At 39.7% G+C, this 21,814-nt stretch overlaps 1 protein-coding gene across 1 annotated transcript in view; it reads left to right on the forward strand.

Annotated features, from left to right (window-relative positions):
* The first annotated feature begins 322 nt into the window (after positions 1 to 322).
* The window catches only part of Sv2b (synaptic vesicle glycoprotein 2B), a 78,964-nt gene continuing 57,472 nt past the window's right edge, over positions 323 to 21,814 (forward strand). The window contains exon 1 of the mRNA XM_052178380.1: positions 323 to 1,149. Within this exon, the coding sequence (XP_052034340.1) occupies positions 699 to 1,149 (451 nt within the window). The 5' untranslated portion in view covers positions 323 to 698. The remainder of the gene's footprint in view (positions 1,150 to 21,814) is intronic.

The following is a 21,814-nucleotide window of genomic DNA, read 5'->3' on the forward strand; positions in this document are numbered from 1 at the left end:
TTCAAAGGAAACCCATAACACAAAATTGCCTTGTACTGAAAATCCCTTGACTACTTCCTTTTGCATTCCTGTATAAGATCTGATCTTTGATCTTCACCGGGTTCTTCAAAGCTCAAAGAACTTCTCTGCCCATGGTTCCATTCACCAGCCTTACCAATTCAATCCCCACTTAGCGTATGTGAATTCAGATGTCTAACCAAATATACTCCACCTTACCCATGAAGTTTGGGTATTAGTAAATATATTCATTTAATTCAAAGATCACGTCAGAATCCCAGCCTTTTGTAACTATTCTCTTTTCTGTCTCTATTCCTAGGCCATAACCTTCAGGAGAAGGACAAACATCATAGGCAGTGAGCTGTCGAGCACTGCCCCAACCTTGTCAAAGAGAGCAGCTGGACCCATTTTTATTTAGAACCTCCCTGTACAACCTCTGGGTCATAGAAGAACAGGACAACGTTTGACACTTTCCAAAGACGTTTAACACACATCAGCACAAAAGGCTACTTAGGCTGTCTTTGTATGAATTTGGTTGATTTGAGAAACAAATTAAAAAGGTGCTTTGATTGAAGAAGTCACATAGGCATACTCACCATTTCAATGATATAATAGGTGATGGTTATTGGAACAGCCAGAACATTTACCACAGAGCAAGAGATATAGCTTGAGCAGCTACCAGACAATTCCAGAACCAAAGAATGGATGACTATAGGTACCGGGACAACTATGAAGGCTATGCCCCCAGTGATGGCTACTACCGTAGCAATGAGCAGAACCAGGAAGAAGATGCACAGAGTGATGTTACAGAAGGCCATGATGAGGAGGATGAGATCTATGAGGGAGAGTACCAAGGCATCCCTCATCCAGATGATGTCAAGTCTAAGCAGAACAAGATGGCACCCTCCAGAACAGATGGCCTTCGGGGCCAGGCAGACCTGATGGCTGAGAGAATGGAAGATGAGGAGCAGCTGGCTCACCAATACGAGACCATCATTGATGAGTGTGGCCATGGGCGCTTCCAGTGGACCCTCTTTTTCGTCTTGGGTTTGGCCTTGATGGCTGATGGAGTGGAAGTGTTTGTGGTGAGCTTTGCTCTGCCAAGTGCAGAGAAAGACATGTGTCTGTCCAGTTCCAAGAAAGGAATGCTTGGTAAGTAGGAACTTCCAAAGGTCATTTTCCTTGTGACATCAAGTATGTGAAAGTTAAGGAGAATATATATATGTACATATTTACACATACACATATAAGCATATATATGTATATGTATGCACACGTGTATAACTTGTCACTGTTAGACATCCTGCAAAGTTATACATTTTATAGTCATTTTACCATTAAGATGTTATTGTATTATGGAGATCAATTAATTTATTAACTCAAACTTTCATAGCTAGTATCATAGCTTGTTTTTTCAAGTCTTTTTGATCCATAGCTCTTTCTTTGATTCATAAATCTTGTTTTCTCAAGTGACAGACTATTTTCCTATTAAACCATCTTCCATATCCAAGTCATAATACATTTTGAAAGGGGTACGCCAGAAGTCTTGTCCATCATTTCTTCTTTATGTGTCTTCCAAAAATCCAATGGCATCTGCTCCCAGCTCCTCTTGTACTAAGAGTTAATGGCTAAGTGCCCATGTGGCTTGGATAACTGATGGGCTGGAGCATACCCACATGCAGAGTCCCCGTAGGCAGTTAAGAACCACGGTGTGAAGCACAGATGTACTCTGAAGGATAGAGGACCAGCTTGCAAGTCAGTTAGCAGACCAGCACTGTCAGATCCAAGCCTCAGCCATCAGGGCTTGAGGCAGAGAGGATTCTGTTATAGTTATAGAGAGGATGAGCACAAATGGTGTGGAATAGAAGAAATTCATCATAATAGAGCCAAAGGCTTGTCTTGATCCCCAAATGGTCTGAAAAACATATGTACCCTCTACATTTAGTGTCCAAATAGGGCCTAAGATATATGAAGCTATTGAGAACTTACCATGAACTAGTTTATCATTCAAGATAAAGAATAAGTATGCCCCCCCCAGGAGTTCAGCTGTCCAGACACCAAATTCATTAATTCAACAAATAGGTACATATTTCTGGTCTACAATCTGCTGGTACCTGTGATAGAATCTTGGAGAAAAAAATAGGTTTTGTCTCTTTAAAACAATTATATATATCAAGACAAGAAAGTCTTTATGAACACAGATTTAATAACTTCAGGGATAAACATTGGAATGTGTCTTGTGTGGCTCTAGACCTTGACTTTGGAGAAGGAGTAGGCAACCATTTCTGAAAAGACTGGGATAGTAAACAGTTTTGAACCCCAGATGGCCTGTCATAGCTATTCAAATCCCATTCTGTAATCAAAATGATTTGGAGACAATATATAAACTAGTGGATATGATTGTGTTTCAGTAAAACTGAAACTGATCTTTGGTGGTAGCAGGAGAACTGTGAACTTGAAGACAGTTTGTGCTATTTAGTGAGACTATCAACAAATCAGGAAAAAAAGCAATAAATGCTTATATAAAGAGCTATGAAGAATTGTCACCAGATAAACAAAATAACAGCACCAAAACCTCCAAAACTAGCTGAAAAAAAAAAGATTTGTCTCTGGGCTATTAAACCTTGTCTTATACATTTATGCTTAATCTATAACGCTATTTAAATGATTAGAACTCCATCAGGCATGACCAAGAAAATCAAAGGAGTCTGAGTACATAAAAACAGATGCTTTGAGAAGCTGGAGTGTTATTCAGCTTTTAAAAGCCAGCAGAATTTTTAGAATTTTTAGTTATGCATCAGCGTCCCTGGACATGCAGGTATACACTCTCAACTTTAAATATTGAATAGTGAGCTTTAATACCTTCATTTATTTTTACTTCTATGTGCACTGGTGTTATGCTTGCATGTATATCTGTGCGAGGGTGTCAGATCCCCTGGAACTGGAGCTACAAACAGTTGTGAGCTGCCACGTGTGCTGTGAATTAAACCTGGGTCATCTGGAAGAGCAGCCAGTACTTTTAACTGTGGAACCATCTCCCCAGTTCCCTGTGGTAGATTTTTGAAAAGGCAAGGCAAGGAACAAAATTTCCAATTGAAACCACTTCATCTGCAACCGACTTTAGCATTTCTAAGTCATCAACTTGTTTTTGTACTGTTTCCAACCAAAACCGGAGTTGCTGTTTATTCTGGCAATGGCAATGATGGTTTCATGCCCATCAGTGTCTCTGGTACCAAATACCCAGCAACCTTATTATTAGAACTGTGACAGTTTCCACTTCTCCCAGGGCAAACACTAGGCAGGAGTTGAGCAAATGGGGTTGTGGTCTAGAGAGCCCAACTGGTACAGTTTTTCCCTCTGCTTACCAAGATGGTATGACTCAAACTGAGACGGGCACATAGACCCTGAGTAGAGATTTCTATTTCCCATGGGGCTGAAAACCCCCTCAGTTCCTTCAGCCCCTTCTCCAACTCCACCATCAGGAAACCAATGCTCAGTCCAATGGTTGGCTGCTTGCAACTGCATCTGTATTTGTCAGGCTCTGGAAGGGCATCTCAGGAGACAGCCTGTCAGCAAGCACTTTTCCATATCCCACAACAGCATCCAGGTTTAGGGACTGTGTATGGAATGGATCCCAAGGTGGGGCAGTCTCTGGATGGCCTTTCCTTCAGTCTCTGATCTGAACTTTGTCTCCATATTTCCTCCTGTGAGTATTTTGTTCCCCCTTCTAAGAAGCACTGAAGAATCCACACTTTAGTCTTTCTTCTAGGGCTTCATATGGTCTGTGAATTGAATCTTGTATATTCTGAGCTTTGGGGGCTAATGTCCACTTATCAGTGAGTCTGTATCATGTGTGTTCTTTTGTGACTGAGATACCTCACTCAGGATGATATTTTCAAGTTCCGTCCATTTGCCTGTGATTTCATGAAGACATTGTTTTCAATAACTGAATAGTATTCAATTGTGTAAATGCACCACATTTTCTGTCTCCATTCCTCTTTTGAAGGACATCTGGTTTCTTTTCAGCTCCTGGCTATTATATATATGGCTGCTATGAACATAGTGGAGCATGTGTCCTTATTACATATTGGAGCATTTTCTGGGTATATGCCCAGGAGTGTAAGAGCTAAGTACTCAGGTAGTACCATGTCCAGTTTTCTGAGGAACAGCCAAACTGATTTCCAGAGTGCTTGTACCAGTTTGCAATCCCACCAGCAATGAAGTAGTGTTCCTCTTTCTCCACATCCTTGCCAGCATCTGCTGTCACCTGAGTTTTTGATTTTAGCTGTTATGAGGTCCCATTTGTCAATTTTAAATCTTAGAGCATAAGCCATTGGTGTTCTGTTCAGGAACTTTTCCCCTGTGCCCATGTGTTTAAGACTTTCCCCCAACTTTCTCTTCTATTACTTTTAGTGTATCTGGTTTTATGTAGAGGTCCTTGATCCACTTGGACTTGAGATTTGCTCAGGGAGATAAGACTGGGTAGATTTGCATTCTTCTTCATGGAGACCACCAATTGAAAGAGCACCGTTTGTTGAAAATGTTGTCTTTTTTCCACTGAGTGGTTTTAGCTCCTTTGTCAAAGATCAAGTGACAATAGGTGTGTGGGTTCATTTCTAGGTCTTCAATTCTATTCTATTGATCTACCTGCCTGTCACTATACCAATTTCATACAGTTTATACCACAATTGCTTTGTAGTACAACTTGAGGTCAGGAATGGTGATTCTCCCAGAAGTTCTTCTATTGCTGAAAATATTTTTTGCTATTGTGTTTTTTTTGTTGTTGTTACTCCAAATGAATTTGAAAATTGCTGTTTCTAATTCTATGAAAAATTGTGTTTGAATTTTGATGGGGATTGCATTGAATCTTTAGATTGCCTCAGCAAGATGTCCATTTTTACAATATTAATCCTGCCAATCCACAAGCCTGAGAGATCTTTCCATCTTCTGAGGCCTTCTTCCACTTCTTTTTTCAGAGACTTAAAGTTCTTGTCATACAGATCTTTCACTTGTTTGGTTAGAGTCACACCAAGATATTTTATATTGTTTGTGACTAATGTGAAGGGTGTCATTTCCCTAATTTCTTTCTCAGCACACTTATCCTATGAATAAAGAAAGACTACTAATTTGTTTAATTTAATTTTATGTATGGCCACTTTGCTGAAGTTGATTATCAGCTGCAGGAGTTCTCTGGTAGAATTTTTGGGGTCACTTAAGTATACTATCATACTATCTGTAAATAGTGATAGTTTGACTTCTTCCTTTCCAATTTGTATCCCTTTGACCTCTTTTTGTTGTCCAATTGCTCTAGCTAGAACTTCAAGTACTATATTGAATAGATAGGAAGAGAGGACAGCCTTGTCTAGTCCCTGATTTTGTGGGATTTCGTTAAGTTTCTCTCCATTTAGTTTGATGTTGGCCACTGGTTTGCTGTATATTATTTTTACTATGTTTAGGTATGGGACTTGAATTCCTGATCTATTCAAGACTTTTAACATTAAGGGATGTTTAATTTTTTCAAATGTATTTTTCAGCATCTAATGAAATGGACATTTTTTGTTGCATTTGTTTATTTAGAGCATTACATTGATAGATTTCTGTATATTGAACCATCTCTGCATTCCTGGGATGAAGCCTACTTGATCATGGTGAATGATCGTTTTGATGTTTTTTTTGGATTCAGTTTTGAGAATTTTATTCAGTATTTTTGTACTGATATCCATGAAGGATAGTGGTCTTAAGTTCTCTTTCTTTGCTGGGTCTTTTTGTGGTTTGGGTATCAGCGTAAATGTGGCTTCATAGAATGAATTGAGTAGTGTTCCTTCTGTTCTATTTTGTGGAATAGTTTGAAGAGTATTGGTATTAGGTCTTCTTTAAAGGTCTGATAGAATTCTGCAGTAAACCCATCTGGTCCTGGACTTTGTTTTTTTGGTTGGGAGACTTTTAATGGGTGCTTCTTTTTCCTTAGGGGTTATGGGATTGTTTAGATGGTTTAGCTGATTTATATTTGGTATTTGGTATTTGTCCATTTCATCCAGATTTTCCAGTTGTATTGAATATGGGCTTTTGTAGTAGGATATGATGACTTTTTGAATTTCCTTAGTTTCTGTTGTTATATCTCCCTTTTCATTTCTGATTTTGTTAATTTGGATACTGTCTCTGTGCCCTCTGATTAGTCTGGCTAGGGGTTTATCTGTGTTATTGATTTTCTCAGAGAACCAGCTCCTGGTTTTGCTAATTCTTTGTATAGTTCTTTTTGTTTCTACTTGGTTGATTTCAGCCCTGAGTTTGATTATTTCCTGCCATCTACTCCTCTTGGGTGTTTATTTGCTTCTTTTTGTTCTAGATTTTTCAGGTGTGCTAATAAATTGCTATTGTATGTTCTCTCCAGTTTCTTTTTGGAGGCACTCAGAGCTATGAGTTTTCCTTGTAGCACTTCTTTCATTGTGTCCCAAAAGTTTGGGTATGTTGTGCCTTCATTTTTATTAAATTCTAAAAAGTCTTTAATTTCTTTCATTATTTCTTCCTTGACCAAGTTATTATTGAGTAGAGGTTGTTCAGCTTCCATGTGTATGTGGACTTTCTGTTGTTTTTGTTGTTATTAAAGACCAGCCTTAATCTGCAGTGTTCTGTTAGGAGGCATGGGATTATTTCAATCTTGTATCTGTTGAAGTCTGATTTGTGACTGATCATAGGGTCAGTTTTGGAAAAGGTACCATGAGTTGCTGAGAAGGTATATTCTTTTGATTTAGGATAAAATGTTCTGTGGATATCTTTTAAACACATTTGGCCCACAACTTCTGTTAGTTGCACTGTGTCTCTGTTTAGTTTGTGTTTCCATGATCTGTCCATTGATGACAGTGTGGTGTTGAAATCTCCCACTATTATTGTGTGGGGTGCAATGTGTGCTTTGAGCTTTAGTAAAGTTTTTTTTATATAAATGTGGGTGCCCTTGCATTTGGAGCATAGATGTTCAGAACTGAGAGCTCATCTTGGTAGATTTTTCCTTTGACCAGTATGAAGTGTCCTTCACTATCCTTTTTGATAACTTTTGGTTGAAAATTTATTTTAATGTTTTTAATTCCACTTTCAATCAACTTAGAAATAATTTTATGCCTATCATTTTATCTGTATAATTTTCCATGAGTCAATTTTAACGTGCTTTTCTACATATTTCATCAATTTTATCAGAGATATTTTCCATGTAAATCTCCAATTTTATCAGAAAATGTTTATAATTCCACTCTTAATCAACTTAGAAATATTTTATGCCTATCATTTTATCTGTATAGTTTTCCATGATAATCTTCAATTTTAACATGTTTTTCTATGTATTTCTTCAATTTTATCAGGAATATTTTCCATGTAAATTTTCAGTTTTATCAGAAATGTTTATAATTCCACTTTCAATCAACTTAGGAATACTTTTATGCCTACCATTTTATCTGTGTAATTTTCCATGATAATCTTCAATTTTAACATGTTTTTCTATATTTTTTTACAACTTTATCAGAAATATTTTCCATGTAAATCTTCTATCCTATCATAAAATGTTTCTGCTTCCTTTTTCAATTAATTTAGCAATGTTCTTTATGTCTACCATTTAATTTTCCATGAAAATTGTCAATTTTAATGTTTTTATTTTTTCAATTTTGTCAGAAATATTTTCCATGTATATCTTCAATTTTATCATAAAATATTTTTATTTCCTTTTTCAATAAAAAGAAATAGAAAAAAAGAAAGTTGATTTTATTCGCTATTACAATGGCTACTCCAGCTTGTTTCTTGGGACCATTTGGTTGGAAAATTGTTTTCCCATTCTTTAATCTGAGGTAGTGTCTGTCTTTGACACTGAGGTGCATTTTCTGTATGCAGCAAGATCCTGGGTATCTTCAATATGTCTTTCTATTGAAAGTCTATGTCTTTCTATTGAAGTCTATGTCTTTCTATTGCAGAATGTTAGGGGATATTAAGGAATAGTTATTGTTTCCTGTTATCTTTGATGTTATTTTTATGTTTGTGTGGCTATCTTCTTTTGGTTTTTTTGGAAGGATATTACTTTCTTGCTTTTTCTATGGTACAATTTCTCTCTTTTTGTTGGAGTTTTCCATCTATTCTTTGTAGGGCTGGGTTTGTGGAAAGATTTTGTGCAAATTTGGTTTTGTCATGGAATATCTTGGTTTCTCCATCTTTAGTAATTTAGAGTTTTGCTGGGTATAGTAGATTGGGCTGGCATTTGTGTTCTCTCTGGCAGATCTGTATAACATCTGCCCAGGATCTTCTAGCTTTCATAGTCTCTGGTGAGAAGTGTGGTGTAATTCTGATAGTTCTGCCTTTCTATGTTACTTGACCTTTTTCCCTTGCTGCTTTTAATAGTCTCTGTTTTTTGTATTTGTTGTTTCAACTATTATTTTGTAACAACATAGGAAGAATTTCTGCTCTGGTCCAATCTATTTGGAGTTATTTATCTTCTTGTATGTTCATGGATATCTCTTTCTTTAGGTTAGGGAAGTTTCCTTCTATAATTTTGTTGAAGATATTCACTGGCCCTGTAAGTTGGGAATCTTCACTCTCTTCAATACTTATTATCCTTAGGTTTGGTCTTTACTAGATGTTTTGTGTTAGGAGCTTTTTCCATTTTGCATTTTCTTTGACTGTTGTGTCAATGTTTTCTATGGCATCTTCTGCACCCGAAATTCTCTCTTCTATCTTTTGTATTCTCTTGATGATTCCTGCATATATGACTCCTGATCTCTTTCCTAGGTTTTCTATCTCCAGGGTTGTCTCCCTTTGGGATTTCTTTATTGTTTCTATTTCCAGTTTTAGATCCTACATGGTTTTGTTCAATTCCTTCACCCATTTGTTTGTGTTTTCCTGTAATTCTTTAAGAGATTTTTGTGTTACCTCTTTAAGGACTTCTAACTGTTTACCTCTGTTCTCCTGTATTTCTTTAAGTGAGTTATTTATATCCTTCTTAAAGTCCTCTATCATCATCATGAGATGTGATTTTAAATCAGAGACTTGCTTTTCTGGTGTGTTGGGGTAAGGAGGGCTCCCTGTGGTTGGAGAAATTGGTTTTGATGATTTTGACAGAAACCAAGCAGCCTTGATTTTTGTTGTTTATGTTCTTAGCCTTGCCTCTCGCCATCTTGTTATTTGTGGTGTTAGCTGCTCTTGCTGTCTTTGACTGTGGCTTGTCCCTCCTGCAAGCCTATGTGTCTGAGTCAGTACTCCTGGGAGACCAGCTCTCTTCGGGAATAATTTGGGTATGGAGACCTGTGGCTCAGGACTAGCTCTGGGTGCAGACAGAAACTGGAAGGATCCTGTCCCAGGCTGCTACTCCTTGGTTTCTGTCCCTTCATTCTTTTGTCTATTTCTTTTATTTTTATATGTATGCATCTGGTTGTGTGTTCACATCTCTCTCTCTCTCTCTCTCTCTCTCTCTTTCTCTCTCTCTCTCTCTCTGTGTGTGTGTGTGTGTGTGTGTGTGTGTGAGTTGCATATACGTGTGCATGCCCATGCTTTTGGCAGCTCAGGGTTGATTGATGCGATGAGTTTTTCTTGATCTCTCTCCGTGCTATCTATTGAAGCAGGACTTGTTGCTAAACCTTGGAGTTCACTAATTCTAGCTTGTCTAGCTGGCCAACTGGGACTCTTCCTATGCCTGCCTCCCAAGCACTAGGATCACAGGCAGTTACATGGCTGCCACATGCTTTTTGTGGCTCTGATCTCCAGTCCACATGCTTGTCCACTGAGCCATTGGTTCATTACTTTTTTTAATTTTAAAAGGTTTTGAGGACTCTGGAGAGATGGCTTAGTTGGTAAGAGTACCTGCTGAACCTAGATTCAGTTTCAGGCAGCTACAATCATCTGGGCCTCCAGTTCTAGAGGTTCTGACACTCCCTTCTAGGATTTCTGGACACCAAGAATTCATATAGTGCATTTATATGCATGCAGTCACAATACTTGTGCTTATAAAAGGAAAACAATAAGCACTTAAAGATTTACAAAAGGGTTTTGGGCATTGCTATTCATTGAAACTAAGTAGTTGAGCACCTTAAGCATGTGCTCCCTCCTGAGTTCCATCCCAGTCACTTTGTTTCTTCTATTTAATACAATTTTTCATGGTTTGATCACAGGGTCTCTTGTGACTCAGGCTAGCCTGAAAATTGCCACAAAGCCAAGGATAGCCTTAGATCTCTGGCCCTTCTGCTTTTTGCTCTCACACACTAAGATTATAGACATGTGTCTCCATGCTTCACCTTTTACTCACTGCAAAAAAAGTGTTTTATTTTTAATTCTGTGTAAATGAGTAGACATGCACATGTGAGTGCCATTCCTATAGAGACCAGAACAGAACATCAGGTTCCATAGAGATGGAGTTATGTGTGGTTATGAGTTGCCCAATTTAAGTTCTGGGAACAGAAATCCAGTTCTGTGGAAGAATACTAAATACTCTTAACCTCTTAACTATCTCTTCATCCTCAGTTTATTCTTTAAAAAATAATTATTAAACATCAATATGTGCCTGTGGCTTATCGGACTGATATAAATACAAGGGAAAAATACAGTACGTGCATTAGCATTCAGAGAGTTTTATTCTCACAATAGAAATTGAGATCATATGTGAGTAAAGGGCAACAATACAGTACAGTACAGGTTTGGTACAGTACAGTATGGAGCAATTCAGTATGGCATACTGCAGTATGACACAGTGCATTGTGGCACAGTATGGTGCAGCACGATACAGCACAGTACCGTACGGTGCAGTAAGTACAGTCCAGTGCAGTATGACATGGTATGGAATGGCACAGTATGGTATGGCACAATATGGCATGGTACAATACAGTATGGTACAGTGTAGTATGACTCAGTACAGAATGACACAGTACATTATAGCACGGTATAGCACAGGAAGGCAAAGCATAGTATGGTTCAGTACACTATGGTACATTGCAGCGTGACATAGTATAGTACAATCAGTAAGGTACAGTACAATATGGTACAGTGCATTAAGACACAGTTTGGTATGGTACAGTAAGATATAGTACAGTATGGTGCAGTATGGGATGGCACAGAATGACACAATATGATATGGTTCAGTGCAATGGTACATCACAGTACAGTATGGCACAGTACAGTACGCTATGGCACAGTATGATACAGTACAGTGTGGCACAGTATGCTGCAGTATATGGCACATTGCAGTAAGCTATAGTACAGTATGGCACAATACAGCTTGGCACAGTACAGTATGTTATTGTACAGTGTGACATAAATTGGTACAGTACAGTAAAATATAGTACTATATAGCAAGTACAGTATGGGACTGCACAGTAAGGTATGGTGCAGTACAGTAAGGTGTAACACAGTATAATATGGCACAGTATGGTACAGTACTGTATGGTACAGTGCAGTGTGGCATAATTGTATGGTGCAGTATTCACTGGTGTCACTTTTACCAGATAGGAAAGAAAGGAAGGCAATGTGAGTGGATGGATCTGGTGAAGGGAAGCGCTGGACTGAAGACCCTTGCTTTTATTGGGGTTGTTCTGTTCTGAGATGGTTTTGAAACCTTGGGCTGATCTGAAATTTTCCTTCTGAAATATGATTTTAGGTGACTGATTCTCTCTCTCTCTCTCTCTCTCTCTCTCTCTCTCTCTCTCTCTCACACACACACACACACACACACACATACACACACACACATACACACATGCACACATTTTCAAAATGAAGTGAGTGTGTGTGTGTGTGTGTGTGTGTGTGTGTTTGTGTGTGCCATAGAGCGTGTGGTGGTCAGATGATGCCTTACAGAAGTCTGCTCTCCTCTATCATGTAGGTCCTGGGAACTGAACCTTACTCAACGGAATTGGTGTCAGTGTCTCTACCACTGAGCCATCTTACTGATCTTTTTCTATCTTTGTCTTTTTCTTTTACTTCCCTTTTATTTTACCTTCTTTTTAAGTGATAGCTATGCATTTTTTATTAATAATCGAGGAAAACAAAAACATTCTCCAGGCCTCAGTGTAATATTGTAATTACTGCTACTAGGAAGGTTGAGGCAAGAGAATGACTAACCTAGGTAGTTTAATAAGAACTTATCTCAAAATAAAAGATGGAAACATTATTGAGACTACAGACACTGTTAAAAGGACAAAATGGCAACCATCAAATTGGGAAAGGATATTCACCAACCCTACATCTGATAGAGGGCTAATATCCAATATATACAAAGAACTCAAGAAGTTAGACCCCAGGGAACCAAATAACCCTATTAAAAATGGGGTACAGATCTAAATAAAGAATTTTCACCTGAAGAAATTTGGATGGCCGAAAGGCAGCTTAAGAAGTGCTCAACATCATTAGTCATTAGGGAAATGCAGATCAAAACAACCCTGAGATTTCACCTTACACCAGTCAGAATGGCTAAGGTCAAAAACTCAGGAGACAGCAGGTGTTGGCGAGGATGTGGAGAAAGAGGAACACTCCTCCACTGCTGGTGGGGCTGTAAGATGGTACGACTACTTTGGAAATCAATCTGGGGCTTCCTCAGAAAACTGGACATGACACTTCCGGAGGACCCTGTTATACCTCTCTTGGGCATATACCTGAAGGATTCCCCGGTATGCAATAAAGACACATGCTCCATTATGTTCATAGCAGCCTTATTTATTATAGCCAGAAGCTGGAAAGAACCCCGATGTCCCTCAAAGGAGGAATGGATACAGAAAATGTGGTATATTTACACAACGGAATACTACTCAGCAATTAGAAACAATGAATTCACAAAATATTTAGGCAAATGGTTTGATCTGGAAAATATCATCCTAAGTGAGGTAACCCAATCACAAAAGAATACACATGGAATGCAATCTCTGATAAGTGGATATTAATTAGCCCTGAAGCTCTGAATACCCAAGGAACAAATTACATAACAAATGAGTCCCATGAAGAAGTATGGAGAGGGTCCTGATCCTGGAAAGGATTGATCTAGCATTGGAGGGGAATATAAGGACAGAGAAAAAGGAGGGAGGTGACTGGAGAATGGATGGAGAGAAGAAGGTTTATGAGACATATGGGGAGGGGGGATCCGGGAAAGGGGAAATCATTTGGAATGTAAACAAAGAATATAGAAAATAAAAATATTTAAAAAAACAGTTCAGTGTTAGAATGCTTGTTTAAAATATGAACGATCCTGAGTTCAGGCCTTTGCACCACTGCAAATAACAAACAAACAAACACACAAAGCAGTGGCTTTCACAGAAGAAAGTTCCTGGTGTGATGAGGCATTGATTTGCTTCTTTCAATTGATATTTGAGTGATTGACAGCTGTGTGTCCTATTTCTTTAGCTGTCTCACACTTAACATGGGTGGCACAAAAGACAAACCACTAACATATCCTTTCTTTGGGGCTTGCTGACATGATATCTGTTCTTTACCTTAGAAATAGGGTACCCCAGCTTCATGCCTGTCAAAAGAGGGAGATCCTCACTTGTAGGCAAGAGCATCATGTTTGCCTGCAGAGCCCTGATTTTCTGAAGAGTCTCTTAGTGCACATTTCACCGCTTACTGCTTGGTAGTTTTTCTTGCTAACTGGAGAGGGAAGTCCTGGGGAGTAGCGTGCTTCAGATACTGTTTTGATCCTAACATGGGGCCCCCAGGATTTGGAGTCTGCCCTGGCTATGAGGTGAATGTGGAACAATTTCAGAGAGGTTCATCCACTGGCATAAATTGTGGATTGAATTTTCACAGTTCCTCAGAGATAATTTTATCACTCTGATTTCACGAAAATTTATCTTTTAATTATTTTTATATACAAATGATTTCTGAGTGTCAGGGCAGAACATTTGATTTGTGATGATATAACATAAAAAGGTAAATATTTTTCTAAGTTTTAAAATTAGCCTGCTAGTATCTCAGTGGAGAGGAACACTCCATGTCCAAAGGTCTAGCACTAGACTGCTTTTATGCATTCCTTTCTGTGGTCAATATATTTTGTTCAGCTGCTCTTACTTATCACTGGGTAGACCATGGGATTGCTTAGGATAGAATGAGCACTAAAGGCTCTCTTACTGACTGCCATGTTTGACAATGGCGACTTGATTCCACAGACAGTGGAAAGCGGTTCAATGTTAAACATTTTGCAAGGCTCACAGATCCTGAGCTGGATGGCAGCCATGGCTCTCCCTTAGTACCACCCAAGAAGCTGTAAATGAATACAGACCTGGGACTGGGGCTTGTTCAGTTAGTAATAGGCCTTCTGCATGAGCATGAAGACCTGAATTTGGATACTGAGAACCCATGTAAAATTGGTAATGGTGGCCTATAACTGTGACCTTGGCAGTGGGGGAGAGCGGTGGTGGAGACAGGTGGATCACTGATGTTCATCAGCCAGCCAGCCATCTAGCCAAGTCAGTGGAGTTGAGGTTCAGTGAGAGAATTTGTCTTAAAAGTTTATATATATATATATATGTGTGTGTGTGTGTGTGTGTGTGTGTGTGTGTGAAGAGTGATAGAGGAAAGATAGTTAATGTCTGCTTCTGGCTTCCAATCAAACATGACTGAGCACATGCAAACACATGCACATACTTATATTAACAAGTGCATTCATTATTCATATGTGCATATTTACTCAAACACATAAATACACCTACACTAGCAAGTATACTCTAGCACACACACACACACACACACACTAAGAATATGTCTGGCTCTAGGAAAGTCTTGTTGGCTATCATTGAAATCCGCAATGGTGCGTTATGGGCATGGAGTGGTTTTGTTGTGCACTCTGGGGTAGAGAAGGTCATAACTGATACATGTCTTTGTCAGGATGGACTAAAGAGATGCCAGGGCTGTTCTTTGCTCTGTGCTATGCAAGATGACATATGATTCCCAGGTGGCCTTCCTTCTTGCGTTTCCTTTGATAGTTTGTCTATTTATTGTCTTGGCCAGAATGAAAACATAGATGTACATCTGAATCACGTTCAGTACTTTACAGATTCTCAACCGTTTTATTGGCTATTGTCATTTGTCTTTAAATGACCCAGGATGTGAGCAGAGTATGAATTCCCGGATCCCCAGATGAGAAAGTGTTGCTTGGAAGCCTTCAGTGATGAATGCCGGATTCCACTCCCTAATGAAGTTTTCTAGCCCTGTGATCCCTTCATTGCTACTCATCTTTGTGTGGGTTGCTTTCTGCTAATGAGGTTGAAAGGTTGATTTTATCATGTGCATATCTCTTTCAGGGATGCCAAAGAAATGGAAGCTAAAGAGATCACTGATTTTCCAGAGCCTGTACAATCTCTGTTAGCTTTCTTCTAATTTAAAAGCAAATTATAATAATCACACTACCATGACCTAGAGCTGTGATTGCATAAGGTCTCACCTTGCATCAGCCCTACACATGGCTCTGATGCATGACATCTCTAATCCGTATTGCAAGGTAAATATTGTCTTTATCACTTCACAGATGAGAGCATGTGGACTCTAAGTGGTTTAAGTAACTTCTCTAAATTAGTTGGAGAGAAAACTAAGATTTGAAACTGGTTATATATAATGTGACCTATTGCTTCTCCTTTCCCTTGATCTACCATCCATGGAAGACCTTGCAGTTGCTGTGACTTGCATAACCTTACCTTTTTGTGCAAAATGCATCATCTATAAGTTACAAATGAAAATGCTGGACTTCTAGCCAAGTGCTGCAATCAGGAACAAATCATCTTGGTAGATGAGAGGAGTCTCAACCAGGTGTGTCACAAAGGCCAATGGATGGTAGGGGTATGCAGTAATTCATTTAGGCATAGTCTATCTACACAGGACAGGCCTCCAGAGGGTTGGGAAGCAACACTGTCACCCTGCATCAGCTCAAGAATGATGCCCCCTAGGTCATGTCTGTTACCATGGCTATACCACAGCAGCAAGGCACAAATGCCTCCCCCAAATTCTCTTCCAGAAACCACATTAGGTAGAACATTTGGGTCCCATGTGGAGTTCATGACTACATAGCTAAAATGGCCCTGTGTAGGCTGGTGGGTATAAAACCCATCTTTACTCATAAATCTTAAACTGAACAAGCCCAGATGGTCTTATTTTTACTGTGCAGAGGATTGATTTAGATTTTTGAGGAGAAAGGGTAAACATTATAGATATTTACGTTGGGGAAGAAGGAAAGGGGAGTAGATAAATGGTTTTAGAAAATGCCATGCCCTTTGATATGCTTGCCCTGGGAGTGTCACTGAATAGCCTGAATGTGAACTCTCTTCTCTGGGGGTGAGCTGACCAGGTTGCTCAGACATGCAGAGTGAGCACTTTCTGTTTCACTGCAGGAGATTTGCTGACTCAGGGACACCCATTAATCTCTGTTGGAGATGTGCAGAAAATAGCCCAAAGAAGCCACCCCCCTGCCCTGGCCTTCCGCCTCACCTCTCCTTGGCTCTGCAGAAGGGAACTATTATTTTTGAGAGAGGTGTGTACTAATTATAAGTCAACCATGATGCCTAAATTACAGTGTTGTAGAACCATGTGATATCACACGTGAAGAGGATAGGGGGGTGCTTCTAGCATGTTCCTCATTTCTGGCTTTAGGAAACTGAGCCCCACAGAGAAAATAACTAGGTCAATGTCATGAGTCCTGAAACCAGAACCTATGTCTCCTTCTTACTGGGTTCTTTTTTTTAAAAATATATTTATTTTCTATATTCTTTGTTTACACTCCAAATGATTTCCCCTTTCCCAGATCCCCCCTCCCCCTATGTCCCATAAACCTTCTTCTCTCCATCCATTCTCCAATCACCTCTCTCCTTTTTCTCTGTCCTTATATTCCTTCCAATGCTAGATCAATCCTTTCCAGGATTAGGACCCTCTCCATACTTCTTCATGGGGGTCATTTGTTACGCGATTTGTGCCTTGGGTATTCAGGGCTTCTGGGATAATTAATATCCACTTATCAGAGATTGCATTCCATGTGTATTCTTTTGTGATTGGGTTACCTCACTTAGGATGATATTTTCCAGATCAAACCATTTGCCTAAAATTTTTGTGAATTCATTGTTTCTAATTGCTGAGTAGTATTCCATTGTGTAAATATACCACATTTTCTGAATCCATTCCTCCTTTGAGGGGCATCTGGGTTCTTTCCAGATTCTGGCTATTATAAATAAGGCTGCTATGAACATAATGGAGCATGTGTCTTTATTGTATGCTGGGGAATCCTTTGGGTATATGCCCAGGAGAGGTATAGCAGGGTCCTCCGGAAGTGTCATGTCCAGTTTTCTGAGGAACCACCAGACTGATTTCCAAAGTGGTTGTACCATCTTACAGCCCCACCAGCAGTGGAGGAGTGTTCCTCTTTCTCCACATCCTCGCCAACACCTGCTGTCTCCTGAGTTTTTGACCTTAGCCATTCTGACTGGTGTAAGGTGAAATCTCAGGGTTGTTTTGATTTTCATTTCCCTAATGACTAATGATGTTGAGCACTTCTTAAGGTGCCTCTCGGCCATTCGAATTTCTTCAGGTGAAAATTCTTTGTTTAGATCTGTACCCCATTTTTAATAGGGTTATTTGGTTCCCTGGGGTCTAACTTCTTGAGTTCTTTGTATATATTAGATATTAGCCCTCTATCAGATGTAGGGTTGGTGAATATCCTTTTCCAATTTGATGGTTACCGTTTTGTCCTTTTAACAGTGTCCTTTGCCTTACAGAAACTTTGTAATTTTATGAGGTCCCATTTGTCAATTCTTGATCTTAGAGCATAAGCTATTGGTGGTCTGTTCAGGAACTTTTCCCCTGTGCCCATGTCCTCAAGGGTCTTCCCCAGTTTCTTTTCTATTAGTTTCAGTCTGTCTGGTTTTACATGGAGGTCCTTGATCCACTTGGAATGAAGTTTAGTACACGGAGATAAGAATGGATCAATTCGTGCTGTGATAAAACATCCTGACCAAAGCAACTTGGAGAGAGAAGGGTGTGTTTCTTCTTAGAACTCTCGGGACACACTGCATCACTGAGGGAAAGTTAGGCTAGGAACTCAAGCAGGATCCTAGTTCCTGCTTGAGGAACTGAGGCAGAGGCCATAAAGGAAGGCCTCCTCCTGGCTTGCACCCTGTGATTTGCTTGGCCTGCTTGCTGACATGCCACAGGGCTACCTACTTAGGGGAGGTGTTGTCCACTCTAGGCTAGGTTCTCCCAGATCAACCAGTAATCAAGAAAATGCCTTACAGATTTTTCTATAGACCAAATATCTGGAGACATTTTCTAAATTAAGAATCTATCTTCCCAAATGTCTCTAGCTAGCATCAAGTTGGCAAAAACCTAGTGAGAACACAGAACTTTTTTTCTCTACATCAAACTGTCTTGCCTCTGCTCCTAAGAGAAAACTATATAAGCCAGTCAGATGATCTTTTATCTGTGTGATTTCTTTTTATAGGAGACAATATGTGCATAGGATATATTTGGCTGCTTTTAACAGTGGCTTTGAGTCATAAAGACATCATTTATTTACTGCTCCAGAATTCTCAAAGTATGTGGCTTCAAGCATTGATTCAGGGCCTTCCTGATGTTAGGGCTGTGAGGTTCACATCTTCGTTGTTGTCCTTTCCTTAAGGTCACAGGGCTGTCAACACAGTTTGAAGCTCTCTACCCCTCAGGAAAGTTTTCTAAGTAGAGAAGGGAGAGGGATGGTAGACAATCTTTGACTCCCTCTGTGTTCCCTTTTAATCTGCCATGATGCATTACTCCAAGGTCTCTGCAGGATGCCTTATATGATCCCTTTCTTGGATTACCACTGGCAAGAGAACAGGACGAAGATGGCCATCTTAAGTCTGAGTCATCCTTGGAGGTTAGGTATGGAAGAAAAACTTCAAAAAACATTTCAATACCTGAAACCAAAGAAACCAAAACAGCCAACCAACCACCACCACCACCACCACCACCACCACCACCACCACCACCTTCACAACAACATAACAAAGCAAAACACTAAAGCAAGGATCTTCTAACAAGGAAGAAGAGAAAACACTTTGTGGGGTTTGCTGCATGCACTACTATTTTTCCAAGATAGACTTGATTTTGCTATAGCCCTATAGCACTATCTCTACCATCTTAGATTAGTCACATAAGCATCCTGACTCTTGATTTCTTAATCAATAAAATTAAGATATCATTAGCACTTGCTTTATAAAACATTTATGAGGGTTAAATAAGATAGTGTAAGGGGAGCATGTAGAGATGGATCAGTGGTTAAGAGAACTTATTCCTCCTGCAGAGATCCTATATTTGGCTCCAAGTATCCACATACTTCATAATCATTTTTAATTCTAATTCCAGTGTCTCTGACACTCACACAGGCTCCAGACATGCATGTGTGTACATGGGTACATGTAGGCAAAGGACTCATATACATAAAATAAAAATTAAAAAAAAAACTTAAAAAGATAATGCATTGAAAGGCCCAGCAGAGTCTCTGGTATGTGAGGATCCATCAGATATTTTTTTTTATTCGATATAATTTATTTACATTTCAAATGATTTCCCTTTTCTAGCCCCCCACTCCCCGAAAGTCCCGTAAGCCCCCTTCTCTTCCCCTGTCCTCCCACCCACCCCTTCCCACTTCCCTGTTCTGGTTTTGCCGAATACTGTTTCACTGAGTCTTTCCAGAACCAGGGGCCACTCCTCCTTTCTTCTTGTACCTCATTTGATGTGTGGATTATGTTTTGGGTATTCCAGTTTTCTAGGTTAATATCCACTTATTAGTGAGTGCATACCATGATTCATCTTTTGAGTCTGGGTTACCTTACTTAGTATGATATTCTCTAGCTCCATCCATTTGCCTAAGAATTTCATGAATTCATTGTTTCTAATGGCTGAATAGTACTCCATTGTGTAGATATACCACATTTTTTGCATCCACTCTTCTGTTGAGGGATACCTGGGTTCTTTCCAGCATCTGGCAATTATAAATAGGGCTGCTATGAACATAGTAGAGCATGTATCCTTATTACATGGTGGGGAATCCTCTGGGTATATGCCCAGGAGTGGTATAGCAGGATCTTCTGGAAGTGAGGTGCCCAGTTTTCGGAGGAACCGCCAGACTGCTTTCCAGAGTGGTTGTACCAATTTGCAACCCCACCAGCAGTGGAGGAGTGTTCCTCTTTCTCCACACCCTCTCCAACACCTGCTGTCTCCTGAATTTTTAATCTTAGCCATTCTGACTGGTGTAAGATGAAATCTTAGGGTTGTTGTGATTTGCATTTCCCTAATGACTAATGAAGTTGAGCATTTTTTAAGATGCTTCTCCGCCATCCGAAGTTCTTCAGGTGAGAATTCTTTGTTTAACTCTGTACCCCATTTTTTACCTATATTTTCTATTTATTTACTCTGTATAAGAAGTAAACATTCATTCATTGGGCTATAATTAATAAGGTATTATTAATAAGGTCTTTCTCCTCAAGGGACAAATATTTTCATGAAGAAATATAAGAATCAAAGACCACTGTCCCTCAGCCTTCATTTCTCTGTCCTCAGACTGGCTTTGTAGAGAGGATGACCTTTCACTCCTTGCCTCCTCTTGCCAGTTCCCTGCACTGGGACTTGAGGCCTGCACTGTGCAGTGCTGAACATTGAATCCTGGGCCTCAGGGGATGCTAGATAAACACTTGCATCCTTAGCCTCAAGAACTTAACACAATCTTGGTAGACTGCTCAGCATTTATGCCTCCACAGCACTGCCAGTCCTGCTACCAAAACCAAGATTGTTTGTTCTGCATTTTGTTCTGCATGTATCATTCACTCTGGGAGTCTCATGTCTCCTAGGGTACCCCTTGTCACCTATACTCTCACCCATATGTGACCATGTGCCCCTTTCCCCTTTAAGTCTTCTCTGAAAGCCATTTGCTTTTTTTATGTAATCAAAGCTTGTTCTCCCCTCATAGTGTTCCTTAGCCACCAAGTCTCAATGTAAACTTCTTTCTCTCCCTCCCTGCAGACCAGCACTCTTGCCCCCTCATGAACCTATCCAAACCATTCTCCTTCTCTTTCCTGATTAAAGATGCTAGATTTTAATCAGTTGTCACCATAGTCTGCCACTTTCTACTCGTTCTTATTACAGAAGTCCAGTGACCTCTGCATCATGGTACTATGGTCATTTAGGAGTTGAGCTCCAGGATTAGTGTTATATTCCAATGCCATAATAATTCTTGGTCTTTTCAATGCTTACTTTCCAGTGTCTTGGCCTCTTGGTTTCTTTGAGTCCTCTTCAACAGACATCTGATTACGTATCTCTTACTGTCTATTGTCAGTCAGAGTTTCTATTCCTACACAAACATCATAACCAAGAAGCAAATTGTGGAGGAAAGGGTTTATTCAGCTTACATTTTCACATTGATGTTCATCACCTAAGGAAGTCAGGACTGGAACTCAAGCAGGTCAGGAAGCAGGAGCTGATGCAGAGGTAATGAAAGGATGTTTCTTACTGGCTTGCTTCCCCTGGCTTGCTCAGCTTGCTTTCTTATAGAACCCAAGAATATCAGTCAGGGACAGCACCACCCACAAGGGGCCCTCCTCCCTTGATCACTAATTAAGAAATGCCTTATAGCTGGATCTCAAGGAGGCATTTCCTCAAGGGAGGCTCTTTTTCTCTGTGATGACTCCAGCTTGTGTCAAGTTGACACACAAAACCAGCCAGTACATTTGACCCCTTGTCATCTTGACACACAAACACATCACTATTAAGCCCCAACCCTTACTTTTTTATTTTAATTTTCTATTGAATATTGTTTTCATTTACATTACCAATGGTAAAACCTTTCCTGATATCCCCCCTC

The sequence above is a fragment of the Apodemus sylvaticus genome, chromosome 1 (genome assembly GCF_947179515.1).
Source record: "Apodemus sylvaticus chromosome 1, mApoSyl1.1, whole genome shotgun sequence".
Taxonomy (NCBI): Eukaryota; Metazoa; Chordata; class Mammalia; order Rodentia; family Muridae; genus Apodemus; species Apodemus sylvaticus.